This window comes from Gymnogyps californianus, chromosome 8 (genome assembly GCF_018139145.2).
Source record: "Gymnogyps californianus isolate 813 chromosome 8, ASM1813914v2, whole genome shotgun sequence".
Classification (NCBI taxonomy): Eukaryota; Metazoa; Chordata; class Aves; order Accipitriformes; family Cathartidae; genus Gymnogyps; species Gymnogyps californianus.
The window spans coordinates 5,827,014-5,851,532 of record NC_059478.1 but is presented as its reverse complement, the minus strand read 5'-3'; the positions used below and the strand labels follow the sequence as shown (position 1 = coordinate 5,851,532).

The window sequence follows — 24,519 nt, the reverse complement described above, 5'->3', positions numbered from 1 at the left end:
TTTGGGGCAAAACCACCGGCTGTATCCACTGGGACGGCTCCGAGAATGGCAGCGCCCATGGAAAACTTGGAGAAATTAAAAAAACCCATTGATTTTCACCCCTCCTTGCCCAGCGCCTGTGGGGAGGCAGGATTTTTCCCGGCCAACACGGGGTCCCACAGGGAAAGCACCGCCTCTCTCCCCATCACTAGTGGGTGCAGCGCTGCCACGAGCCGCATCTTTCCTTCTGCCCTCCCACAAACACGAAGCCTAAATATTTGATGGAGCTGAGCAGCTTTTCCCGGCTCCGGGAAGGAAACGCTGCGCTGTGCAAGCAACCCGGGGCTCTCCAGCAAGGAAAAGAAGCCCTTGGGGGTTTTGCCCTGCCCCGGTGCCCATGGAAGAGCTCCCGGTTAAGGGGAGAGAGGCCACGGGGAGGTGATGCCGGTCGGCTCTCATGCGAGCCAGGGACTTCCTCGGGCAGCGCGGTGCATCGATCGGCTGAGGGGTGTCTCCGCCTGCCAAGCCGCAGCCCTGCTTGGCTTGGCTGAGGCTCATCGATCACCGCGGGCACGGCCGTGGCATTGGGTTTGTAGGGAAAACATGCCCCGTGGGACTTGCAGTTCACGGGGATCCAAGCGGGGCCACCACCGCCAGACGTGGGGGCAAGCCCACCGCAGCCGTTGGTCCTCAGTCCCGGGCAGTGTTTGGGTGATGCTCAGGGGAGTGGGAAGGAAGGACAGACAGAGCAGAAAATTAACTCCTTCCAGCCAAGTGTGACCTTACGGCATGTACACGGACCACTTCTCTGGGCTCATGGTAACACAAGCTCAGTGGTTCGGTTGGAGCATCCTCCCAGGGATCAGCCGTGGGACGTCCATGCGACATGGCAGCACGGGGCAAACCCATGGGGACGAAGCCAGGCTTGTGTGCTGGCCAGAGAAAAGCTCAGGAGCCACCAGCGTGGGGCAGGGGGTGCAGAGGTGCTAACCCAACCCCGACCAGCACCAGCATCCCTAAGCCCCAGCACAGGGCAGGGCTGAAGACCTTCACTGTGGTGGCAGCCCCCGGAAGGTTTTTTCCCCCCTTTCTTTTTGCAGCAGGGCCCTCCCCAGCCTCCCTGGCTGCACAGAAGCCTTTCAAAGCCACGCTCCGGCCACAATCAACACGGCAGAGCCTGCCAAGCCCCAGCGCTGGCAGCCAAGGGCAGCTCTCCTCGGGCACGGCTGGCAGGGAGGTCGGGGAAAATTGAGATGTTACCCTGATGACTACCCAGCCAGCCCCCAGGCACCGTTAGGGCTCCAGCTCTCTGTATTCACATCCTCCCTGCCCTTCTTCATGCTCTTGTCATGCTCTTCATCAGCTCCTTTCCAGGTAGCCACAAGCCTGCAGGCAGACAGGGCTGTAAAACTGCTGTGAACAAGCTCAGGAGAGCAATGATGAGCTGGGCTGGCCCTAGGGCAGCCCCCAACCTCCCCACAGTGTGTGTGCCCGGAGCGCTGGCACCCTAGAAATCCCGGGAGGTGCCCATGCCGTGTCGGTGGCTGGGGTGGGGATGAGTGGCAGCACCTTCCCCTCCCATTGCCGAGCTGTGCAGCCCATTTTGCGAAGGATGCTCAGCCCCAGTTTCTGGCCCATTAGCTCTCCTTCCCGCAATCACCTTCTCCGGCTGCTTTACCTCCCACTGAGGCACTGGGAGCCGCATGCGGCAGCACGAGGAGGGATGCCTGGCTGCACGCAGCGTGAACACAGCCGTACATGCTGCGACGGGAGCAGGGGGAGGTCATGAGCGGGTTACCGAAATGCAGCCACGCTCCTGGTGTGGAGAAGAGCGCGGGCTGAGGCTGCAATGCTGATAGGTTTTTCAGACACCCTCAATGCCTGGGGAATGGCGCTTGCTGCCATCCCAACTCCTCTCCATCCTGCTCCCAAAGTGACCAGGCCACCAAAATGAGCTGGTCTCACGGCTGGAAGCGCTGGGGAGAGCAGCAGGGGCAATGACGGCCCCTAAAGCATCCCTGCCTCCCCGGCCCCTGCCCGCTCCAGCGTAGCCCAGGCTTGTCCTCATTTCAGGCTGGGCGAGTGGCAGCCCGGCCCCAGAGGTAGCGAGATGATGCTGAACCTCCTAATGGAGCTTGACAGCAGTGGGATTAAAAGCACAAGTGAGATCGCAACCCCTCTGCAATCAGCTTCTGCCTTGGAAGAGCTGAACCAGAAAAGAAACCTCCTGGCAGCGGGGAGGGGTGGGAGCACACACACAGGGCAAGGGCGGCAGGGGCTGGGGGGAAACCTTGCCTGTCCTGAGCCCTCCTCGCTTGCCCTGCCAACCCATCGTCAATAGGAAGGAGCCAATCTCCCCCCCCGCCAGGCAGTGCTGGTGAAGGGTTTCACCAGCAACAGCCCCAATTCCAACTGGTTCCCGTGGGTCGGTACTTCTACTACCCTAAACTTCAGATGCAGAGCAGCCCACGGCATGCGCTGCTTGCCCCTTCCTCTCCCTGCCTGCGAGCTCAAGGCATCACACAGCACCTCCTTCTCCCTCTCCTTTGGGTGCTGTGCTTCGAGCGGTGCCACTGATACTGGAAACAACACCCAAACAGCCAGGTCCAAGATGGAGACGGGAGAGGAGATGGGAGGACTCACTCGGATGCGACTGGGTGCTCAGCAGGGCACCTGCAGCCCCTATTTCTGTGGGACGGGGTGCGCACAGACCCTCACAGCTGGCACCAAGCCCCGTCCGCCCCAGAGCACAGCCCTGGTTCAACTACAAGGCAGTGCTGACCACGTTTCCCACCCGAGGGATGCTCCAGCAGTGCTGCTGCCCCAGGTCTCCTTCATCCTCCTTCCCACAAGCAGGAATATCTCAGCATCTCCCCCAAACCCACCCAAACGGGCTCTTGCAGAGATGAAGGGGCGGTTAGCTTGCACGAACTGCCCCAGGGGTGGCCGCTAAGTCACCCTCCGAAAAGCCAGCAAGGCACAAGCACCGTCCCCATCTCTGCTCATCCGAAACTCAGCAGCCAGAGGCTGCTCTCCTGCCTGGCAGTCGTTTGCTCCCAGTGAAATGCAGGGGAAAGCGGGGCTTTTTACTGCAAGAAAAAGGGAGCCACTCCAGGGACCGGTGCATGTGCTCGGGAGCGGTGGGAAGAGCTGATGGGTTTTGGCACAGTGCTCAGGCTGAAAAGCTAGCTCCAGCTCCAGACCTTGTTTTGCAGTGACCTGTACCGAGAATTGGCTTTTTCCTTTTTCTTGCCAAATGGAAAGAAAAAGAAATCCTTCCAGGTCAGAGGAAAGAAAAGCATTTACGCGTGGGTCAAGTGAAACAATCTGATGCAGGGTTGAGTGCACTTTTATCCTCCCCAAACCAGGAAAAGATTCAATTTCCATCTGAAAAAACATCTAAAAATAAGACGACAAAGGTTTTTGGGGTCAGAAGCACTCGATTTTGGTTTTTAAGCCCAAATGACTTGCTGAATTGAACTCCACTTTGCAAAGCACAGGTTGACCCAAAAGTGCAGAGGGGTGGGGAGCGGCTGGGCTGATGCGTCGGTCTGGAAAATTTCAGCCACGTTGAGACAGCACCAGCCACAGCGACAGCAGCCACCACAGGGGCCAGCCGTGTCCCCAGCACGCAGCTCGGGTACCCCCTCAGCTCCTGCCAAGCCCGGCTGCGCACCGGGGTGCCCATGGGAGGGAGGCATTTGGCCGCCTCCGCAGCACTGTTCATCTGAAGCGAGCTGTCACTTTCCAGCCTCCTCCCCGCCAGCCAAATGCTTCCTGACAGCCCGTTTAAAACTCAAAGCACCCGATTACCGCCACAGCCAGGCAGCTGCTCACAGACACCACAAGAAACTCTTCCATAAACCCCCCCCCCCCCAAAGAAATCCCTGCCCAGAGCATCACTCCTCACCCTTTCCAGACCCACTCACCCTCCAGGGGCACCAGGGTCCTTCTCGAGTTGGTCCAGGTCCGGCTCTGCTCTCACATGCACGGCCCCAGCCGAGGGGACCCCACGTTTCCGTCATCGAGATGCCAGCACCCGCTCCTCACCACCCCAGCGGGGAGGAGAGCTGCCCACCCCAGCTCCCTCCACCCGGCAGTGCTGACCCCAGACCCCACACGTCGCCCGAGTCCATTAGTGAGTCCCCGGAGCGCACACCTCGCCAGCGTTTTGCTTAACCCCGGCTTTTAGGGAGAGCTGCAGAGCTGCGCCGCCTTTCAATTTTTAATTTGCTCTAAACATTTCGGTCCTCTCCCCCGGGGACTCCCAGTCGATAACCTCTGCCGGCACCACGGCCTCCCTATCGCTATGGGGAGGGTGGAAACCGGGGGCAAAGGAGAGGAAAGCAGCTCCACCCCAAGCTGCTCTCCTTTGGAGGAGCGGACCCCTTTGCACACACGCCCCGGGACGAGGGGCACCCACACTAGGCGCTCCAGTGAAATGGCCCCCAGTGCCCCACGGAGATGCTCCTCAAGAAGGACGGGGGCACCCCTAGCCCCTCCAGGAGGGACCTGACACCTGCAGAGACAGGGTTGTCGCAGGGCAGAACATCTTCCTCCTCTTCATCAGACACCTCCGTGGGGTTGGGTCCCTCTAAAGTCCACGGCTTGCTCAGCTTTACCCCGATGCCGCAGCGCGTGGCCCTGGCACAGCCACCTCTCCTTCCCCACTGCGGCAATGCCCTGGAGCAGGGACATGAACACAGCATCACTTTCCAGTCCCCGAGGCGTCCTTCTCTTTTTCCACTGCCTTAAGCAACAAAAACGTACAAACAGGGACCCGCCGGGCACGAGAAACGTGACCTGAGCTGCTCTGGGAAGGGAGATGCCAGCACATGGCAGGGAAGATCAGCCCAGGTCACCCTGGAGCAGGGGAGCGGCTCCGGGTGGATTTTCTGTCCCTCAGGTGCTGGGGGGGAAGGTCCAGGCTCAGGGTTAAGGCTCAGTTCTTCACACACCTTTTATCTTGATTGAAAAGGCGTGGAAAACTAATCAAGCACTTGCAGACAACAGGGGAAAGGCAAAAACCTCACAGGAAAAAAAAAAAAAAAAAAAAATCCTGACTAGTGAAGCATCAGAAAAGGCACATGGGATGGCAGCGAAGCCCTGTACCCCGCCTCCAACAGGTACCCAGGGAGAGCGTCCACAAAGGGTGATGTGCAGTGGTAACAGCGCAGAATATGCTCCCTCCCTCCAAAACCTGGCAGATTAGGGAGCTCCCAAGGCACAGGGGACGCCTTGATGCTGCTTAACACTTGCTGGCTCCCTCCCACAAATTTGCCCGCTCCCTTGCTGCACACGTAAGCTCCCAGTGTCCGCACCCCCCGCTGCCAGACCCCCATAGCATCTCCCCATCCCCAATTTCCGGGGACAGCCCACGCCGAGCCGCGGTGGGACCCATCCCCAAAGGCACCCAGGTAACACCTCCAGGCAGCCGCGGGACCCGCTGTGCCCCACGCAGGGAGCAGGGACGAGGCAGCCCCAGCGGGGCATGGGGATGCTGCCCACTCAGCAGGCTCTTCTTCAGCTCCTCACCTCCCTCACCCTCCAAGAGCCCCAAAGAAGAGGAGTTTCAGGCTGAAGGGAACCGAGCTGTTGAGAGCTGGCCTCGGCCACCACCTAGCAGTGACCCGGCAGCAGCAGGGACAGGGTGACAGCTCCTCCAGCCCACTGGCCCTCGCTGTAGCTTTAAAGATCATCTTGTCCAACCAATAAACCTCTTATGCTGGGCTTTTATCCATTCCAGTGTTAATGTTAAACCCTATCTTGAGCTTTCCTTGGTGGTTTGCAGTGAAGCATACCTCTGGCACGTTTGCAGGTGGGCACGGAGCAGCTCTTGAAGCCCCTGAAGCCCTGAGCTGAATGCCAGCATTCATAACCAGGCCACTTCTATTTTCACAGCTTTTCTCTGCATTAACAAACTCAAGCCCAAGAGGATTTCTTGCCACAGGCAAGGAGCTACACAAACATGGCCAACATCAAGCTTCAAGCTTTCTCTCACTGGATTCTTTATAGATCCCATTCGGTATCTGTAACATGGGATTCCTGACGCTTCGTGTGTGTGGCATCCTAATTCACCAACAAATCAGAGCATCTTCTTCTTGGGGAAGGAGTTTTCTTTTTGGAAGTCGCCAGCACTTACACGGACTGAGGCCTGAGCTGGGATACAACCAGCTCTCCTAACAGCAAGGAGCGTGTAGAGCATCCACTGTGTTAAAAACCAAAACCATCTCCCCACACAATGTCAAAACTGCTCATGCACTGAAGGAGGGAGGGAGAGGCAGCCAGTTTCCCTCTCCTAAACTTAAAGGATCTATAACATGATGTGACACTTAGACGTTCTCCTGAACAATTACATTAAAGAGCAATAAATCAGTACAACACCAGTACAACAAACCCAAACTATTTTCCTGAAAGTAAAAGTAACATTCATCACACGTACTGGGCACATCTGAGAAGATGTCAGACTCCAAGTTTTTCAAGGGATTAAACGATTCTGAACAAAGAAAATGACAGCACGGTCATACAGAGGGCCTTTGCTGCGCTAGGCAGCCTTCCTTGGCAGCTGCTCCAGCTTCTCCGCTCTTCTCACACCTTTCTTCTCAGGCTGGGGAGCCACTGGAAGTAGTCACTGGAAGTGGCTAAGCGTGCAGCTGCTAACACCGCAGACAGCGTGGTAGGAGGGACATACAGTTTCTGAGACGGCCCTTGGTCAGACAGCCCCCTGGCACTGCACAGGCCAACTGCAAGACTCCTGGGAAGGTCTTTGTTCTTCATTTTCTCTTCATCTGCATAAGGAGGGACACAGAGAAGAAAGATGGTATCTACATTGGCAACTCTAAAAGCTCCAGTTTAGATTGAAATCCCTTTTGCCTGGACCCTACCAGGTCATGGCAAGAGGACTTCCTACTGCACGCCTATTTGATGAGCCCGACACGGTACAATCCAAGAGCCTCTCTCCCTCTCTTCCCAGTGCTCACCCCCGTTTCCCCAGAGGTGGGAAATCAGATGTGACTTGAGCAGCTTCTGTCTGGAGAACTGGCCCTCCACTCCAGACAGACGGCAGACAGCTCTGTTCCAAGGCACAAACAGGCACTGCCTTTGGCAAGTCAATCTACCATGTAAATTGGGCAACTCTCATATGGGTGTTGTAAATTCTTCCCTCATTTGGACGATGGAAGACGAACACCCACACAGGGACCTTACAAGGTTAAAAAAAAAAAATGTTTTTGTCCCTTATGGTTGGGAGATTGAGAGACTCTCAGTATGAAATGAACACAGGCTAACGTATGGAGTGGAGAAACGAAGACTTCTGCATGAAAGCAGCAGAAAGTCTAGAAAAGACAACAAAAATCAACAGCGAGAGAAATAACCCTCAATTCATTTGTTCCCATTAAACATTTAGAAATCCATTCTGCTGCACAAAGGTCAAACCGATGCATTGCATCCAGCCATTTATTATTGTCGCGTCTCCATCCCACAGAAACACCAACGCTTTCATCTGTTCTAGCAAAGAAGCAGCACCAGTCCTAGGATACCCAATAGTGACTGCAAGACTCATAGCACAGTAACAGACTGCTCAGCTTTCCGCCGTGTTAACTTTTACTGACAAATCTATTCGTACTGTTAGGGTTGTCCGGCATAAACGGTATTGCCATAAGTAGAACAGAGGGATGTACAGCTTCACGAAGTTGGGCCTTGTTGGAAAATCTTTCTATCTGATCAGGGTCATCTTGGCTCATTTCTGCTGGTTGCTTGGAGTGGATAAAGGAGGTGCAAAAGTCTTCCACTGACTTGAATAAGACAGCAGGCATTGAGGACTCTCCAAGAGAATGAGGTGTCTGCAAATGTATATAAAAAACTCAGGAGAGGGTGTGATTAGTGCACACTCAGTTCATTAGCTGCCCTGATCTTTATTATCTCTCAAAGTCCACAAAGAACTGGAATGTCAGCAACTGGATGATTTAAAAAAAAACAAAACAAAAAAAAACCCCAAAAACCCACACCAGAAAACCACCTAGTTACTCACAAACTTGGCCAAAGGGCAGCTTCTCCTGCACAGCAAGCTGAAAAGAGTGACAGATTATTACAAGATACAAATCACCATGTCTTAGCGAAGAATTAACAGCTGGCTCATCTCTCGGCAGCCCCACACAGAACAAATGATGGCAGCGACAGAGGGAGTTTCTGCAAGGGAGTGGGAATCGAGTCAGATGAAGTCCCTCTGCATTTTTGCTTAAGAATACAAATTAACCTTAAGTTCCAGGGATGATCACCCATGTCTCAGCCACAGACAGGGACTAGAGCCAATGTTTAAATTTGTTAATTCAGCATGGAGTAGAAAAACAGTGAAACGACAGACAAGCAGCAATTCACCTTGCCCAACCGTAGCTGTTCAAAAATTAGCTGCTTGCTCTCTAGGCTTCTTCTGTTGTCAAGGCAGCAGAAGAAAGGCATCCATCTTCAGAAGGGGTAAATCACCATCCAGAGGTGCTTCACCCCTTGGTGAGAGCGTGTTCAAAGGATTAGCCCAGAACAAAACAATTGTTTTTACACAAGCAGATTTAAGCAATTTAAATTGGCCCCCCCAAGGGGACCATGAGGCGCTCCTGAAGCAGCAAGGAGAGCTACATGGCTGGGCAGCAGAAATTCTGTGCTGACAGGATGCCAAGACAGAATAATTTGAATGACAGGCATCACTGGAGTCCAATTAACCAACTACTCAGCTTGATACCACCAGCCCACTGAAAACCCCTGCCTAACATGCAGTAAAACCCAGGGTGTTACGACAAGGGGGGGGGGGGGGGAAAAAGGGTTAAAAGATTATCATTATCTCCTTTTGCCACCCACGCTATCCTTGTTGGGAGACAGGCAGTGTCACTGCCACTCCACGGCAAAGCAGAAACAGACAGTGTGCAAGGGTGGATACTAAAAATGTCTGTTAGCACTGGAAAAAGCTGGGATGGAAATAATTTTAAAAAAGAGGCTTTTCAGTTTACTGAAGAGGCAAACAAGACAAGATACCCTGGATAGCGCTGTGAGGGGCAGGAAGCAAGGCAGTATCTACTCTTCCTCCTGATTCACGCAATTAAGAACATCACCATTGAAACGGAAAACATGAGCAGTGAAAACTGGAAAGGAGGGAATACCACTCGGTGATGCTGCAAGTGCCACAAAACCCTGAGGCCAAGAGATGAGCAGGAATCAGAGAAAGGAAATCCTCCTGTCTGTCCTCATAACTAGCTGACTGGTGCATTTTTTCCCCTTAATGTCTATAGGCAGGATTATTTTTTCATTCCATGGCCTTCCTTAATAGAAATTCTTGTCACTTCCTCTAAAGACTGTAACAGAGATCACAGCAAGGGACAGAAAATATGCCCAGGACTTCCCTGATCCAGTTAGGAAATTCCTATGCTTTGAAACTCACACAGTTTAATACTTGCAGGGGAGTGTTTAAGTCGGCTCGCAAGGACCCTATTGCTATCTGCCCACCTGCCACCATCTCACCTCATCGTACTTTATCCCCGCACTTGCTACCAGAAGCTTTCCTCTTCTCTCACTCTCTCAAGGTCCCTTTTCCCAGCTTGTTCTCTATCCCTTTCAGGTAACATCCCCCAGAGACACCGATTCTTCCAGCTCTGCTCTAGACTATCTGAGAGCCAACTTTCCCCCTCATCCTTCTAGAAAGAGTTTTGTCTCAGCCACTGTCAACCTCTAGATATGTAAGGAGCTGTGGTTATCCAAAACCTTGTAGGCACACTCCCATTTCCAGCTCTGCAATGCCTTCTATTGCTCAACAAATCCTGAGTGATACTGGGTCCCTGCTGAACCCAGAGCAGAGCGTTTGCAAAACGCCACACTGCAGGCCCTGTTAAGACTCATGATTAACCACTATTTAAGAAGCAAACTTGCAACACCAGCACCACACAATGCCTCAAAGCACAGCCCAAAACGCAACCCTCCTAAACCTACTCTCCTAACTCAAGGAGATTAGGTGATGTGATGATGATGCCTGCGTGATCCAGAGTAGCCCCACAGTAACTCCCAGTAACCCTCAGGACTGTGAATGGAGGGGAAGCAGAGGAATGAAGAAGGGCCAGGTTTGATCTATAAAGTGCTGAAATAGTCTTGTTTCCACAATATCTTGACATGCCAGTGGAGCACTAGTGGATCATCAATAACACCAGAAACAACAGCAAAGAGGAAAACGTATAGCTCTGAGCCCATGCTAACAGCCAGTTGTTATTTCTTTGCCAGTCACTTTTAAAAAAAATACATGTCAAAGCAATCAAAGGGTTATTCAAATAATCTAAAAACAAGAACAACCCCTCTCAACAGCAATAGCTGAGAAAAAGACCCTTACCTTAACCACTGCCATAAGCTCTGTAGGAGTTTCATTTGTATCCTCCTGTGCAAGTTCAGGGTCTTGGTCTGTTGTTCTCAGGACACTCACTTCATCCAAAAGTGGCCGCACATCATCCCATGTCTCCTTCGTAGCAGGCAGGTGCCGCTGCTAAGGAGATGGACAAAGCAAGAAAAGGTACAGCTAGTGCGGGCAGAAGAAAGCAGGATGCACTGGAGCAAATTACAGAGCAATCGGATGATACCCACTCGGAGATCAGCTGAGAGAGAAAGGCAAAGGAGCTTTTCTGTTCTGCTCAGAAGTTTTAACATTTCTATCTGGAGAAGTCTGGACTACTTGGAAAGGACAGAAAGAACATGGAAGGACAGGAAATAATGTGAACAAGAAACTAACTGTCACTTTAACTTCTCTCCTCCACAGTAAAACTTATCACTTGGAAAGTATAGTTTTATTCAAGTAATGTTTTCTGGTTATTGCTTGCTGCCTGCTGAGAAATTTTACCATGGAGAAGTGTCCTAACGTAGCAGAGCTGATACAACACAGTGTCCAGCCATTTTGCACTTAAGGAGGGTGGAGGGGGGAAAAAAAAAGTTGTTAATCCTGATGAGGCAAATCTGAGATTGGACAATGCAAAGGGAGTTCCTCACTGCTTAAGAGGAGTTACCAGAAAATGCTAGTTAAGCAGTAACAAGTGTCATATTAGACACATTTCATTCCAGTTCAAAACATCTGGAGCCATTTTATAACTGTCATTGATGATCATGTTAGTGATGCACCAAGAAAGAGAAGGAAACACTTTGGGCAGCTAAACAGAACAGCAGAGAAGGAAATGTTTAAAGTCTTCCACAGAGAGAGAACTAGAGGACTGCAATTTCTTGAAAAGGATTCTAATGAGACCCCTGAAATCAGACATGACAAAACCCGGATGCATTTACATTCCTCCAATCTCCAAATCACCAGCTATGTCTGACATTTACACAAATGGGTCTTGCTACAGTTAACTAGTTAGGGTACTCTCCAGACTTTTCCATTAAAAAAAAAAAAAAATCACATAAACTCAAATTTGCAGTCTTCGTCACATTAATTTCTTCCAAATAGGTACATTAAGATGCTGTTTGTGTCCTTCAGTTCAGATGATATAGACAGTGCAAGGCCATTAATATCCAAGATATACAGCTTATACAGTTTCTCTAGCACAGAAACGCAGTTGGCTAAAAGAAAACCTAGGTAAAATGACTGCTTTACAAGTTACTAACATTATATTAGCTTTTACTCTTATTTCAGAGAAATGTCAGAGAAACAGCCCTGGAGCAGGCCCACTGCTGGACACTTCAACAGCTGACATTTACCTGAAAGGTGCTTTGGCCCCTGTAGTAAAACGTGTCATGAAAATACTACAATTTAAATAACACAGAAAAGTAGAGAGAATCACCTGTAGACAAGTGTTCCTGATGTTTCTAACGGTACTACATTAGATTGCACTCAAGACCTGGGTTTTACTCCCTGCTTAACGCCTCTGTTCATCAGTTTCTCCATTAAATAGCAAAGGGCTCCTCTTTCTAACATGCTCTGAAATCAAAGGTGTAAAGCAGTATCCAGATCTGGATATCATTCACCTTTAGAGTTATCTTTTTAATAAAACCGTAGTTGTATACAACCTTACCCTCTGCAACAACCAGGATTGCAAATCGCTTCCGTTCAGATAAGTTTAGAACGAGCAAGACCCTTAATGCAAATAATACACCACTAGTTCTTCTGGTCTTTTCCCACATTTAAACAATACCCTGAGTTATTACACATCCTTTGCCAAACCCCAGAGATGTGAGAGGAAAACACACCACTTCTTGGCTCCTGGGGGTGCAAAACATGAAAGTGCTAAGTCAAACTGATCTCGAGAATCTGGTACTGGTCTGAGTTCTCAGAGGCCATTCTCTCTCTAACTGAAAAATTATGGTGCATATGAGAGGTTAGAGAAATCACTGGGCACAGAGACTCCCTGAAGTCTGCAAAGGGATCAGAGGACGAGCAGCTAGAGATGTACTTATGGTCCACATGCAATTGTTTTTATATTATGGTTCTGCTTGCTTTTTATAAAAGCGAAAAACCAACTCCACGAAAAATTGCATTGGGATTAAAACAATACTTGTCTACTGACTCCTGGAGCTGCTTTCATTGAATGACAGCTATGCCACAGCCAAACTCCCACCTGGTCACACAGTTCATCCCCGTCCAGCTGTGAGGTTGCTGTTTCACTATCTGGATCTAGAGATTCCTGCTGCAAGTGAAGGTCTGGCTCCACCAGTTCAGCATTCTCCTGCTTTCCACTGGGCTGAACATACAAGGCTGAAGGATTCAGTTCCTTGAATCCCTAGGAACAAACAAAAAAATCCCCAGTATAGTCAAGAAAATCGTGTTGTAACTACCACAAAGAATAAAAAGGATTCAGGAAATTTCTAATAGGTTTTATGAAGAAGCACACCAGCCACAAGTTAGCTCCAAATTCTTGCAGAAATTGTCTTACTACGAAAATCAGCTCCCCTCCCTCCAGCAACAGAATTACTCAGCAATGCTCCCCTACCCCCAAAATTGGACCTACACATGCAAAAAGACAATCACAGGATCTAATCCTGCCAAAACACGCTTTCTGCATCTATCGATTAGAACAACAGATACAAGCACTCCAGGCCTGACTTTCTGCTGAGATATAAAATTGTGGCAGTACCTTTCTAAGGTTTTCATATCCATACAGTTCTTACTGAAACTGAGCTGAGACATTCAGATAATGACACAGATGGGCCTGAATCATAAATTACAACTTGAATGCCTGTCCAAGGCACAACATGCAATCTACCATGGTTACGCTGTCCAACATTGTACATTTCACTGGCAGAGTAAGAGACTTTTTAAACCAAGACCATTTCCATAATTCAGTTTGTTAATGGCATAACCGATCTTCAATGCCTAGAGCAGAGAACGTCAAATAATTTATTTAACTATCCTGTTCCTCACCCAACTGCTCCTGCCACTATGTAGCACTACTTTAAGTCAGACAATACAATCTAATCAGCTTGCTCTCATTAATGGTTTGGATGAATCAGGGGCCTCAACTTATGACCAACAAAACTTGCTGGAGTTAACAACGGGTAGTGAAGTAACTAACACATCCTTAACCACCTCTCAATTCCATCTCAGCTTGGCCTTATGCTCAGAACTTCTATAGCTATTTTACTTTTCCATGTTATTTATACAAGATATGTGTCAGCTCCAGACGAACCCACAATACTAAGAAGCTAATCAACTTGGAAAAAAAAAAAATCAAAACCTTCTAATCCACTGTTAGATGACAGGATGAAAATAATTTGTTCTACTAAACCAGAACATCTCTGCTGTATCATCAGATTCCACCTTAACCAAACAGCAAGCTCTCACCATAGAGTTAGACACTGCAGGATGGAGTCACAAAATGGTAAGTTAAAGGAAAGCAGGGAATACCAGTTTTGCTCTTCACAAAACTACTTGCTTCATGCTAAAGATCTTGCCATTACAGGCATCCAACCGATCCTCTCCCTGCCCTTCCTTCCAGCAGCACACGCCTCCCTCCTGACCTGGGAAGGAATGTTCTCTCCACAGACGTCAGCACATCCCCCATCCCTCAAGACACAGTGGAAGTAGACATCCTCCTTGGTGGATGTGTCACACAGGAAGAGATGCAAAATGCCATTCACATATTCATCCACGATGCCCACAAGTAGCTTGGAGCCACACAGCTGCTTGAATAGGAGAGTTGCTGCATTGGACCACGTACCCTGAAGAAGAAACAAGAACGTAAAGGTACTATAAACAGACCAACATCCACTGCCTGAGACTTTCCCTTGTGGGCACTTGTCAAAAAGGCAATTAAGCTAGGTCAGGCTACGGACAAACACAGGAAAGTCAGACAGACAAGCTTCCCAGCACTGACCTAAATCAAATTACCCCAAAGCCTGCAATGCTAGTTACACTGGGAATGTCCTTTCACCCTAAATACTTATTTCCAAACATGGTTCGATGGCGTTCACCAGTGATTTTATCACAATTGCCTAAAATACAGTTGTTTGGGGTTTTTTTTGTTGTTGTTTTTTTTAATTCCTGGAATCATGTGATTATAAATGTTAAAAGTGTCAAAGTTTTTAAGAAGCTGCTAAGCCTCACCACAATGAAAACTGATTCTTTAACACTCAAAAAACAGAGGAAATAACTTTTTAAAAATAATGTCTTTAAAACACAGAAGAAGCAACTCTGCTCACATGCTTTCCTTCAGAGATTGTGTTTCTCAGGCTTCTTGACCAAGAGGTTTCCCAGCACAGAGGAACTTTCTTACGACCTCTATAATTCTTTGGCTATGCTGATTGCATCAAACCAACTCACTTAAAGCTCTGCCACAGAAGAAATTTTTAAAACAGAGGGCCGGAGCTACCAAGGCTTCAGAAGGATCCTGGAGAACTACTGGCAGGGGAAGAAACAAGTTTGCTCATTTGCTTAACAGTACCTATCTGTTTCTGCAAGAATATAAGCAAGAATACTCTGATCATAAGGAAAACAGACAGCGGAAGGGTGAACGCTTGCAGAGACAGAGACTTACAGTCATACTCTGCTGAACGTAACAGCAGCAGTTCTGCTGTAAACATCAATGGGACCTGAATTAATCCAAACGTTTGCCCTTATCAGGAGTAAAAGCCAACCTCTACTTGGTAGCTCTCATACATATGTCAATAAACAAAACTGCATGTGAACACATACCTCCACAGGTTTTACCCATGCCAAGGAACATGGGATGGCCTGAGCAGGGAGCTTCAAGTAGCACCACCTACAATACAAAACAAAGCCATCACCATTACAGCAAAAACAGAGCAAAACCAGGCAGAAGAGCAGAACTTCCTCCTCTTCTGGGTTTTAAAACCAGCTTAGGAATAGAGGCACGTATCGGATTTTGCACTTATGAATAAAACCCAACAGAAGCTTTGGAAAACACTCCATGTCCAGAGAATGGGCACAGCAGAAATAGCAGTAACAACTGGTCCCTTATGCCTTCCCTCACCCAAGCATCTTCCCATCATAACGCCTTATGATTACAAAGTCACAGACAGCCAGCAATGACTTTTGAACCAAAGAATGCCAATAGCCAGGCATGAACAGAGGCAAATGAGAGGGCAGAAGCAAATATGGAAAAGGTACTGAATTGCAGAGGAGAACAAGTACCTCTGACACTGCAAACGCGTCCCACTTGGACTGATGTCCATTCAGGAGGATGTTTACATACACTCATGGAACCCAGGAAGGAGGATTAGGGAGCTTGCCCCAAAGTGACAGAAAGCAGCAAGAGGAAAGACTGAGGAGTGAAGGCAGAAACAGGAGAGGATTTAGCCTAAAGTCACTGTGAGGGAGTGATGGACAGGGTTGAAGAGCAAAGGGCCTGGAGCGATCAAACAACGTCACCTCAAGCATTAGCATGTAAGCAAGGAAATGCCTGCAAGGCACCATTATGGAATAAAACCCCAGATCCTTTCTAGGAAGTCTGCATGCTGGGATGTCTTTCTGAAGAAAGACAGGCCAGTCAGCCTCAACTTGATCCCTGGGAAGGTGATGGAACAACTAATCCTGGGAACCATTTCCAGGCACCTGAAGGACAAGAAGGTGACTGGGAGTAGTCAGCATGGATCACCAAGTCATGCTTGACCAATTTGAGAACCTTCTACGATGAAATGACTGGCCTGGTAGGTGAAGGGAGAGCAGTGAGTACTGTTTACCTTGACTTCTGTCAGGCTTTTGACAGTGTGTCCTGTAACATCATCATAGAGAAGCTAATGAAGCGTGAGCTGGATGAGCAGACAGTGAGATAGACTGAGAACTGGCTGAAGGGCCAGGCCCAGAGCGTGGTGATCAGTGGTACAACGTCTAGCTGGAGGCCAGGAACTAGCAGCATACCCCAGGGGTCAATACTAGGTCCAATACTGTTCAACATCTTCATTAACAGTCTGGATGATGGGGGAGAGTCGACCCTCAGAAAGTCTGCTGATGATACAAAACTGGAAGGAGTGGCTGATACACCAGAGGGTCATGCTGCCATTCAGAGGGACCTCGACAGGATAGAGAAATGGGCAGACAGGAACCTCATGAAGTTCAACGAAGTCCTGCACTTGGGGAGGAACACCACCATGCATCAGTACGTGTTGGGGGCTGACCAGCTGGAAAGCAGCATTTTTACCATGAGGGTGACCAAACAGTGGAACAGGTTGCCCAGAGAGGTCGTGGAGTCTCCATCCTCAGAGACATCCAAAAACCGTCTTGACGTGGTCCTGGGCAGCCTGCTCTAGATGGCCCTGCTTGAGCAGGGAGGTTGGACAGGATGACCTTCAGAGGTCTCTTCCAACCTCAAGCTTTCTGTGATTCTATCACCCAAGTGTAATTTACTTACTTGAGGAATCTCAGGCAAGACTTTCGGACAATTTCAAGGTTTCCATAATCTGGGTAGAACACCTCTACTTCTTGGTCACTGATCACACGGTGGATGATAACACGGTACCACCATTTCGAGACCATTACACAGCAAAGCTGTCCAGGCTGTACTGAAGACTCAGGCATGATATAACGATCAGAAACAATTTTATTTGAGTAACAGTGTCTGCAAAAGATCATAATGAAAAACTGTGCTTGGTAGGATGCAGAAGATGAACAAACAGAAATATACAGGGCTTCAGAAGAATCCTGATTTCTCAAAGTCCCCATGACATGAATTTTCAGGACTTGTTTTAATAGATGCTTTACATCTCTGTTCTGCTACACTTAAACTGAAACGACAATAAAAAATGCAAACCCAAACTTTTAACATTTGAATTATATTCTTGGGGTCCAACAAAAAGTTAATTAATGGGGATTAATCAGAGGCTAAATACAGTCATTCTAGTCATTAATTTTTAACATTACCTTGACATGTCAGTGCTTCTTATGATCCAGGTTCTGGAGTACTGGCTCACATACACAGTATCTGTCTGCAGAGTCTGTAATCACACTTACATGTGCCCCACGGACATCAAGCATTTACTTTGGCACACAATTAACAGCAACTGTAGCACGGTCGTGGTGGAATAGAATCCCAAATGCATAATGTAACCGACACAAAGCCACTGATAGGGTTTTGCTTTCAAGTATACATATGACAAAGGCCTAATATCTGTTGCTTTTTGATAAGTGTTGGAGATGGAAGTAAAAGCCTTAACCGAGCACATTAGCAACAGTAGCACAGACAATAGAGAGGTGCAAAGGAACCCTAAAGTTCCTTCCCATAACCTTTCCAGGCTTTTAAAGTTTAGGACTGTCTAGGACACAGCCAAACTACTGTGAATTGCTATTAACCATACTTATTGCTTGCTAGTTAAACGGAATGGGTAAGCATTATGAGTACGTGTGTCAGTACAGCACCAGCATCTCCATATCAAGTAATCAAGCCAGCAGTGACCATAACTAACAGCTGAGTGCCCTGTTCCCTCAGCGCAAAACACACACACAACAGGTAGTAGTACTGAATCAGCATAGCATGTTCGCACCTCATCTCAATCATCATATCCTGGAGTTTATCAGATGTTTCCCTGCTGCAGATGTGGATGTAGAACTGGCTAGGAGAGATGATGAATTCCACAAAGACTCCCACCAAGCACCTTCTCTCCAGTGGTGGTAAACTGCAAAGGCTTCTGTCCTGAACAGCATCTGGGGGGATTTCTGGAGTCATTATCAACTTGTCTAGTAGGGACTGCTCCAAATCTTGAGGCTACAAAGGGATAAGAGGAAGGTGGCACTCAGAAGTCTTGTCATGCACTGAACACACATAACTGGCCTTTCCATTAAGGTAAAAAAATAGCTCTGCTTTCCTGGGGACCTGTGAATTACTGAATATCAGAGAATCCAAACAAATTGTGCAAACTCGGATTAAAACTTTCCCTGTCATAGAAGCATTCATTTTCACATTCTCTCTCTTCCTTCCTTCTTTCCTCCCTCCAGTATAAAGAGGGGTGCAACAAAAATACCTTGCTCATGTTCCTGCAAGGAATAAAGGAGAGGAATTGAAGTCATGTCACATATTTAGCCAAAAGTATTGAATGCTATTGCTAAAAAAGCAAAACAAAACAAAACCCCACACCAAAAACCCCCAAACCAAACACAACCACCTGTTTGTTGGATTTTACCCAAAAGATGCTATTTCTATGTTCCGTGACCATGAAAGAGTACATCACTGAACCAGCAAAACTCTATCTGAAAACGATTCAAAAGTGACAGAAGGCACAAATGCATCTCACTTTCACAGTAGAGCTATTTCCCAAGGATAAAAACAAACAAAACCTACAAATTCTGTTCTTTTCTCGCTCTAGACAAATTTGTACATGAGTGGGCTGTTAGCACAGCTTACAATTTTGTGTTATTCTTTAACTGCTGAAAACATTATTTCACTTGAACTAGTATGGATGGGAACCTTAAAGAGACATCAGCTACTTTCACTGCCTCAAGAGCCTTCTTTTGTGCCAACAAACAGCACTCCTCCAATGATCAGAAGTCAAAATTATTTCAATTTTACTCATTGTGAATATGCTACAAGTTACCACTTGTAGCATTATACATCAGGCAATGTATGGGAAATTTGTCTTCCAGCACACATTGCCTTGCTTATATGGCTAAATTCAACTGCAAACAATGGGTTTTTGCAATACTGGCTCTTTTAACCATTTTTTAAAGAAGCAGATCAGAGTCTCTCCTTCTGCAGACTGAGCAAGGGCTAACACCCTTGAATTTTTTTTGAGTTAAAAATTTAGACTAAAACATTGTGTTAAACAGTGAGTTAACATTTCTGAGAAAGAGCAGCTGAGGGAATTCTTGCCTGAGCAGTAGCATCACCTCTAAAAACCCCTTACATTTCATGGATTTCCTCTAAGAAGTGCCTGTGAACAGTGGCATTTCTAAGGGACAGTTTTGCTCCGAGAATGCTCTTTGTATCAGACTGTTAAGGGCACACATGATCTTTATAATCTAGCTCACACATTGGTAGCGACAACAGACATTTCTTTGAAAGACACAGAAGACGTGTACTTAAAAACATATTCATGAAAAAGCAACAAAATTATAAAAAGATAAACCAACAGAACGCACTGTAAAACTACGCTTACAAGAGGTATGGCTTACAAGACTGGCTAACTCCTTGCCCTAAGCTGGACTGGCAGCTGCCAAGAGTGGTGTGGATAACATCTTTCCTTCTGCTCAGGGTGGCGAGAAAAAGCTGCTGAGAGCAGCAGCTCTGTATACTTTACCCTTCTCAGGGCCGAGCGGATTGACTCAGCCCTTGTCCCTCATTTGTCCCTTACAACACTTCCACTATTAGCCTCTCGTGACTGGATACTTGGATACCTTGCAGCAGGGCGGGGATCAGGTCGCATCTTTCCCCTCTACCTCGCAGCATCCCGACGAACAAGTGTTCATTGCATACGCGAAGTAACACGTTCCAACCTGCTTTCCTCCCCATTAGGGATTTTTTAAAACAAAATGGCAAACTTGGTGTTTCACGAGGAATACTAGTTGTACAAACGCCTTCCAAGACTTACGCTGCTGGTACCTTTAAACAGGTTCCCTTTGTGAGACATAGGAACAAAAATCCGACTTGAGGTTGGAGTTACCAGGACCACATCCCGCCCCCCAAGCAGACGTTGTTTGATCTAGGGGAATTCCTTGTGAACTTCATCATACCAAACTAAAACTTCTTTAAAGGATCAGAAGAGCCTGCCAAAAATCTCTAAAGGGCATGTTTTATGAAGTGCTGCACGAAGTCCAACTCGTAGTCCCAGGCTTCCAAGTTCATTAGTACACGAAACACCAAAGACAGGAAGAACTCCTGGGATCCCTTCCCTACCTATGCACTCCAACCATACAGTTGTGTATGGCCACAAGACAAGCTTGGCAGAGGAAATAACTCTCAGCAGGAGGATTTTCCTGAGAAAAAGAAGGCCTACAGATGCTCAAAAGACAAAAACAGAGGGGACACAAACAAATTCTTCCAATCAAGTTTGGCAGTTCAGAGCCTCTGTACTGTTCTTCTCCATCCCTTTCTAAAAATACACTGCTAAACAAAGAAAAAAAAAAATAATCAAAATTTTTGAAGTCCAACCAAATAGCAGAGTTGAGACTGCAGGAATCAAGGTCTCTGAGGACCATTCCCCAGCTCTGCCACATAGCTGCTTGACACTTAAGCCCTGCCTACTGCAGCAGTGGGAATTCCACACAGCTAGTCTCAGAACAAAGTTATTAAAGTCCAATTACAAGTAAGTACACCAAAAGGTATCACCACTATTATCAGGGAGCACGATCACACTTAACCGACCTCAGATGATCTGCAACATAGATCTTGAGACCACAAAGAGACAAGAAAAAGACCTAGTCTGGATGGCATATAAAGCTATATACCAGGTCAGTATGAGTCTGGTCACGTCCAGGCTCATCTAAAACAGGTACAAAAATTTTTGGAAGCAGCTGTGCATCAACAACGCAAACTCAACAGAAACAAAAGCAGTAAAAAGAGTATCACCCCCTGGATTAAGACATGAAAAAGCTACAGATCGCTTGTCCAGCCACTTACTTGTTTGAGGCCATCACCCAAATCTACTGCTTGTGTTTCCACTGGCTCTGACTTCTCTTCTGCTATCAGGTGGAAGCTCTCTGTCTCACAGCTGGGTTCCAAAGGAGGCATCTCAACTGCAGGTGCTGCTGCAAAGACGATAATTTGGCTGTTATTTTTTGTTGGACTGATGCAGTGTTATATATTAAGCAGAAAGAGAAGACATCTGAAAGCCTGAAAGCACTGGTGCCGTTTTCCTCATCTCTTGTAGCATTCACAGCCACCACAGTCATGAGGATTCACTTGAGAGGCATCCTTCACTGCATTAATAAATTAAAACAAAACAAAAAAGACTTGCTCTTGTAAGCATGCTAACGGTTAAATCAATTGCTAGAACGATGCTAAAATGAATTTTCCCCAGAAAAGTCAGGAATTTGGCAGATCTGTATGTGATTTTCTGCCTTCTCTCATAGCTGTTACGGGAACACTGAGGACATCTGCAGTCTCTTCTGTTTTCTTTTGTGGAACATTGTGGCTGTGCCTTTCAGACTAGTGCTAAACCTTCAGTCTCAAAAAGCGCATCAGAAATGCTCTACCAGCCTGCGGAGCAGTCATTCAGGGGATCCTTCTAGTTTTGTTACCTATTGCCTGGAATGACTAGAAATTCCAGTCCTATACACACATTCAGAAGCTTTGTACTCTGAACGGGCTAAACATTCCTTCTTTCACCTCACACCAAAAAACGGTGGCAACTTGTAGAAAACTTCCAGTTAAGCTCTCTGCTACCAAGAGAATTCCCCTGTGACAGCTGCTTCTGCAGCACCCCACAGCCCTTCCGTGCTAAAACCCAGGGGAACCAGGACTACTACAGCAACTGGAAATGCAGCAACATCCACTTGAAACACAGTTGCTTGGCCACAGCGCTTGTGAGAGCTACGTGCTTTCAGTTAAATAACACACTGCCTTACCTTGCGGCATCTCTTCCTGCACCATCTCTTCCTGGGTCTCATCTTGCGGCATCTCTTCCTGCACCTCACCTTGCGGCATCTCTTCCTTCTCTGTCTCGCTTGCCAGGTACTTCTTCAGGGTCAGCAAGGAACCTGCTTTTGTCTGCTCAACTGCGATGATATCAGACACGCTTTTGAGGACTTCAAACATGGAGAAAAATCCATATTGCGTGTACTGGAACGCCCGGCCAAAGCGGCTGAAGAAGGCCTTATCAAAGTCCAAGAGCAGAAGCGGTGAGGAACTCAGCAGATCCTGCAGTTCAGCCTTCACCGTCGCTGGCAGGACCGGAGCCCTGCCCCTCTGAGGGAAACTCTGTAGATTCTTAGAGGGAGAAGCAGCATCTACCTTTGCAGCAGCACTCTTCCGTACCCTAGCACTTCTCCTCTGTCTGGCAACCAGTTTGGCAATAGCTTTGGTGGTCTCATCTGCAATGGCTGCAACAGAAAGAAATAAACTATTAGACTACCAAAACAGCGAACCATTAAAAGCTACACACAGGCAAACCTCCTCTTCTTTCCTTTCTTTCCTCCTCCCCCCACCCTTTTCAGAAGCAGGCGTCTCCTTCAAAAGCAATCATGCTGAATTGTGGCTGATTTCCAGCAGGGCAACCACTTTTCCTCTCCCTTTGCAAACTGGACTGAACCATTTTTAACAGCCAACAACCAATCTGCACCCTCATCCCTATAAATCCAAATCCAGGTAGGAAGGCCGGTCAAATTCTTGGATACAGGATCACAACAGGAAACCCAGCTGCTGCCAGTTTTGTTGGGAAGACAGTAAATGGCTCATTGCTCCCCTCAGCCAGAAACACAGTAAACCCCTACTATAGAGCACCCACCTGCCCAGGCAAGGTCTCCCTGGAGAGCAGCCCAGGTCTTTTCCATGCTTTTAAACAACTTTTTCTTGTCTTACTGTAGCACTCTAAAAAAAAAAATACCATTTCACCCTTCCCAATCAACTCTTTGCACCTACCATTTGTTGCCACTACTCTTCCCCAAAGAAAAGGAAAATGAAAAAGGTTCTTTGATACAGACTAAACTTCCCATGGGGTCAGGCAGGGAAAAATCTACAGCTTCTCCCGAGAGGCCCCATCTCTGGTTTTGGCTCCTGCTGTAGTCTGCATTTACAGGAAAAGCAATGCTTACCATTTCTAGTGTACCCATAAGAAATGCTACTGCAGCTTCTAAACTAAGTGCAGAATGCAAAATGTACAAAAATAACTAGAAGCCTGTGTGATTTTTCAGGAGGAAAGAGCGGAAAAGCATTAAAAGGCAGATCAAAATACAGGAAGAAACAAAAGACAAGAAATTAAACAGAGCTATATGAGAAAAAGAACAACAGAGATGTGACCTACAGCTCTGGGAATTCATCCTGCACATTCCCGTTTTGGAGCATCACTTCATACCAGTATGTGGTTTCAAACAACTCCTCCACCCATAAGGAAACAAAATCTCACCTTTGAGGATGAAAGTGCCTTGCTCATAAGGACAGACTCTGACAACTTCAGGCATATCTGCCACCAGCTCCAAGGTGGATTGGAAACCCAGGTCACGTAGAGGGAGAGGTTTGCCGATCATGGCCATGTACTCCTGCTCCAGTTGCGCTGGGGTTAAGCCCTCTTTGGCAGCCACTAGCAGCGATCTCACCTCCTTCTTCAGCACCTCCATAAGCTTTGCCTGCTTCGACATGTCCGCACTAAAGGGGAAACAAAAGCAAGCAGAAGACAACTCGTACCACAGCTGCTCAAATACAGGCAAAAGACTTTTTACCACTTAGCAGCTGAAAGCTGGTGGGGGGAGAGGGCAGCAAGCTGGATTCACCAATAGCCACTACCTACCAACCCCTGTATCTCCTTGCCTGCACCCCTGGAGCTGCCACCTTTGGCACCCACTGTCCCAGCTGAGATCACGGCTCCTCCTGCATTTGCTGCCTGTCCCCATGGGATCACAGCCCCTACAAGCATTGCATCCCCAGAGCTTTGTGCATCCCTAAACCCCTGCCCCAGCGGCTGCCCTCTACAAACCCTGCCACTCCACAGAGATCCCTCCACCCCTAAACCACTGCCTGAGGATCCCCACCCACCCCACAGGCCCACTGCCCCTCACAGAGACCCCTGCGCCTCTAAACCCAGGCCTGGGGATTCCCTCCTCTGCTCTATAGGGTCACTGCCCCTAAAGAGACTCCTGTACCCCTAAACCACAGCCTGGGAACCCCCCCACCAAGACCCCAAGGCGGAGCCGTCGCCGCCCCCGGCGGCGCCCGCACCCACCGCGCCATCCCACCACCTCGCTCAAGACACCCCCGCCCGCCCTGCGCCTGCGCGCTCCTTTTCCCGCCCTTCCGGGGCGCGAGGGCGGGGCGGGGCGGGGCGGGGCGGTACCCTCCCCTCCCCCTTATTAACGGCCTCCCCCTAGCGGCCGTTAGGGCGCTGCTGCGGTTTCCCCTCAGCGTCCTCGTCCCCGCTGCCGGCGCCGGGCCGGTGGCGGACGGTGGCCGGGCGGGCAGTTGAGGGGCCTGCCACCGCCACCGCACCGTGGGA

At 48.3% G+C, this 24,519-nt stretch overlaps 1 protein-coding gene across 3 annotated transcripts; it reads right to left on the bottom strand.

The window, feature by feature from the left end:
* Positions 1–6,316: 6,316 nt before the first annotated feature.
* Positions 6,317–23,933, bottom strand: TDRD5 (tudor domain containing 5). Of its 3 annotated transcripts, none has more exons than XM_050900997.1 (12): positions 23,818–23,933; positions 23,437–23,675; positions 21,941–22,414; positions 20,994–21,121; positions 17,926–18,146; positions 16,797–17,003; positions 15,122–15,188; positions 13,948–14,148; positions 12,549–12,710; positions 10,343–10,492; positions 7,604–7,820; positions 6,317–6,767 (listed from the first exon to the last, which is right to left on the bottom strand). In XM_050900997.1, exons 2-12 carry the CDS (start codon positions 23,666–23,668, stop codon positions 6,568–6,570), a joined length of 2,259 nt encoding a protein of 752 aa, XP_050756954.1. In that variant the 5' UTR covers positions 23,669–23,675; positions 23,818–23,933; the 3' UTR covers positions 6,317–6,567. The 3 variants fall into 3 exon arrangements, with proteins under 3 accessions (XP_050756954.1, XP_050756955.1, XP_050756956.1); XM_050900998.1 differs by having other exon boundaries at positions 20,994–21,118; XM_050900999.1 differs by lacking the exon at positions 7,604–7,820 and having other exon boundaries at positions 6,696–6,767.
* Positions 23,934–24,519: the final 586 nt, after the last annotated feature.

Coding starts and splice junctions, on each gene's coding strand:
- TDRD5 (XM_050900997.1), bottom strand. CDS start 23,668: ATGTCGAAGCAGGCAAAGCTTATGGAGGTGCTGAAGAAGGAGGTGAGA. Junction 14,149..15,121: donor CATGGGTAAAACCTGTGGAG/GTATGTGTTCAC, acceptor TTTCTTCTTCAG/GGTACGTGGTCCAATGCAGC. Junction 6,768..7,603: donor TATGCCGGACAACCCTAACA/GTACGAATAGAT, acceptor CTCCTTATGCAG/ATGAAGAGAAAATGAAGAAC.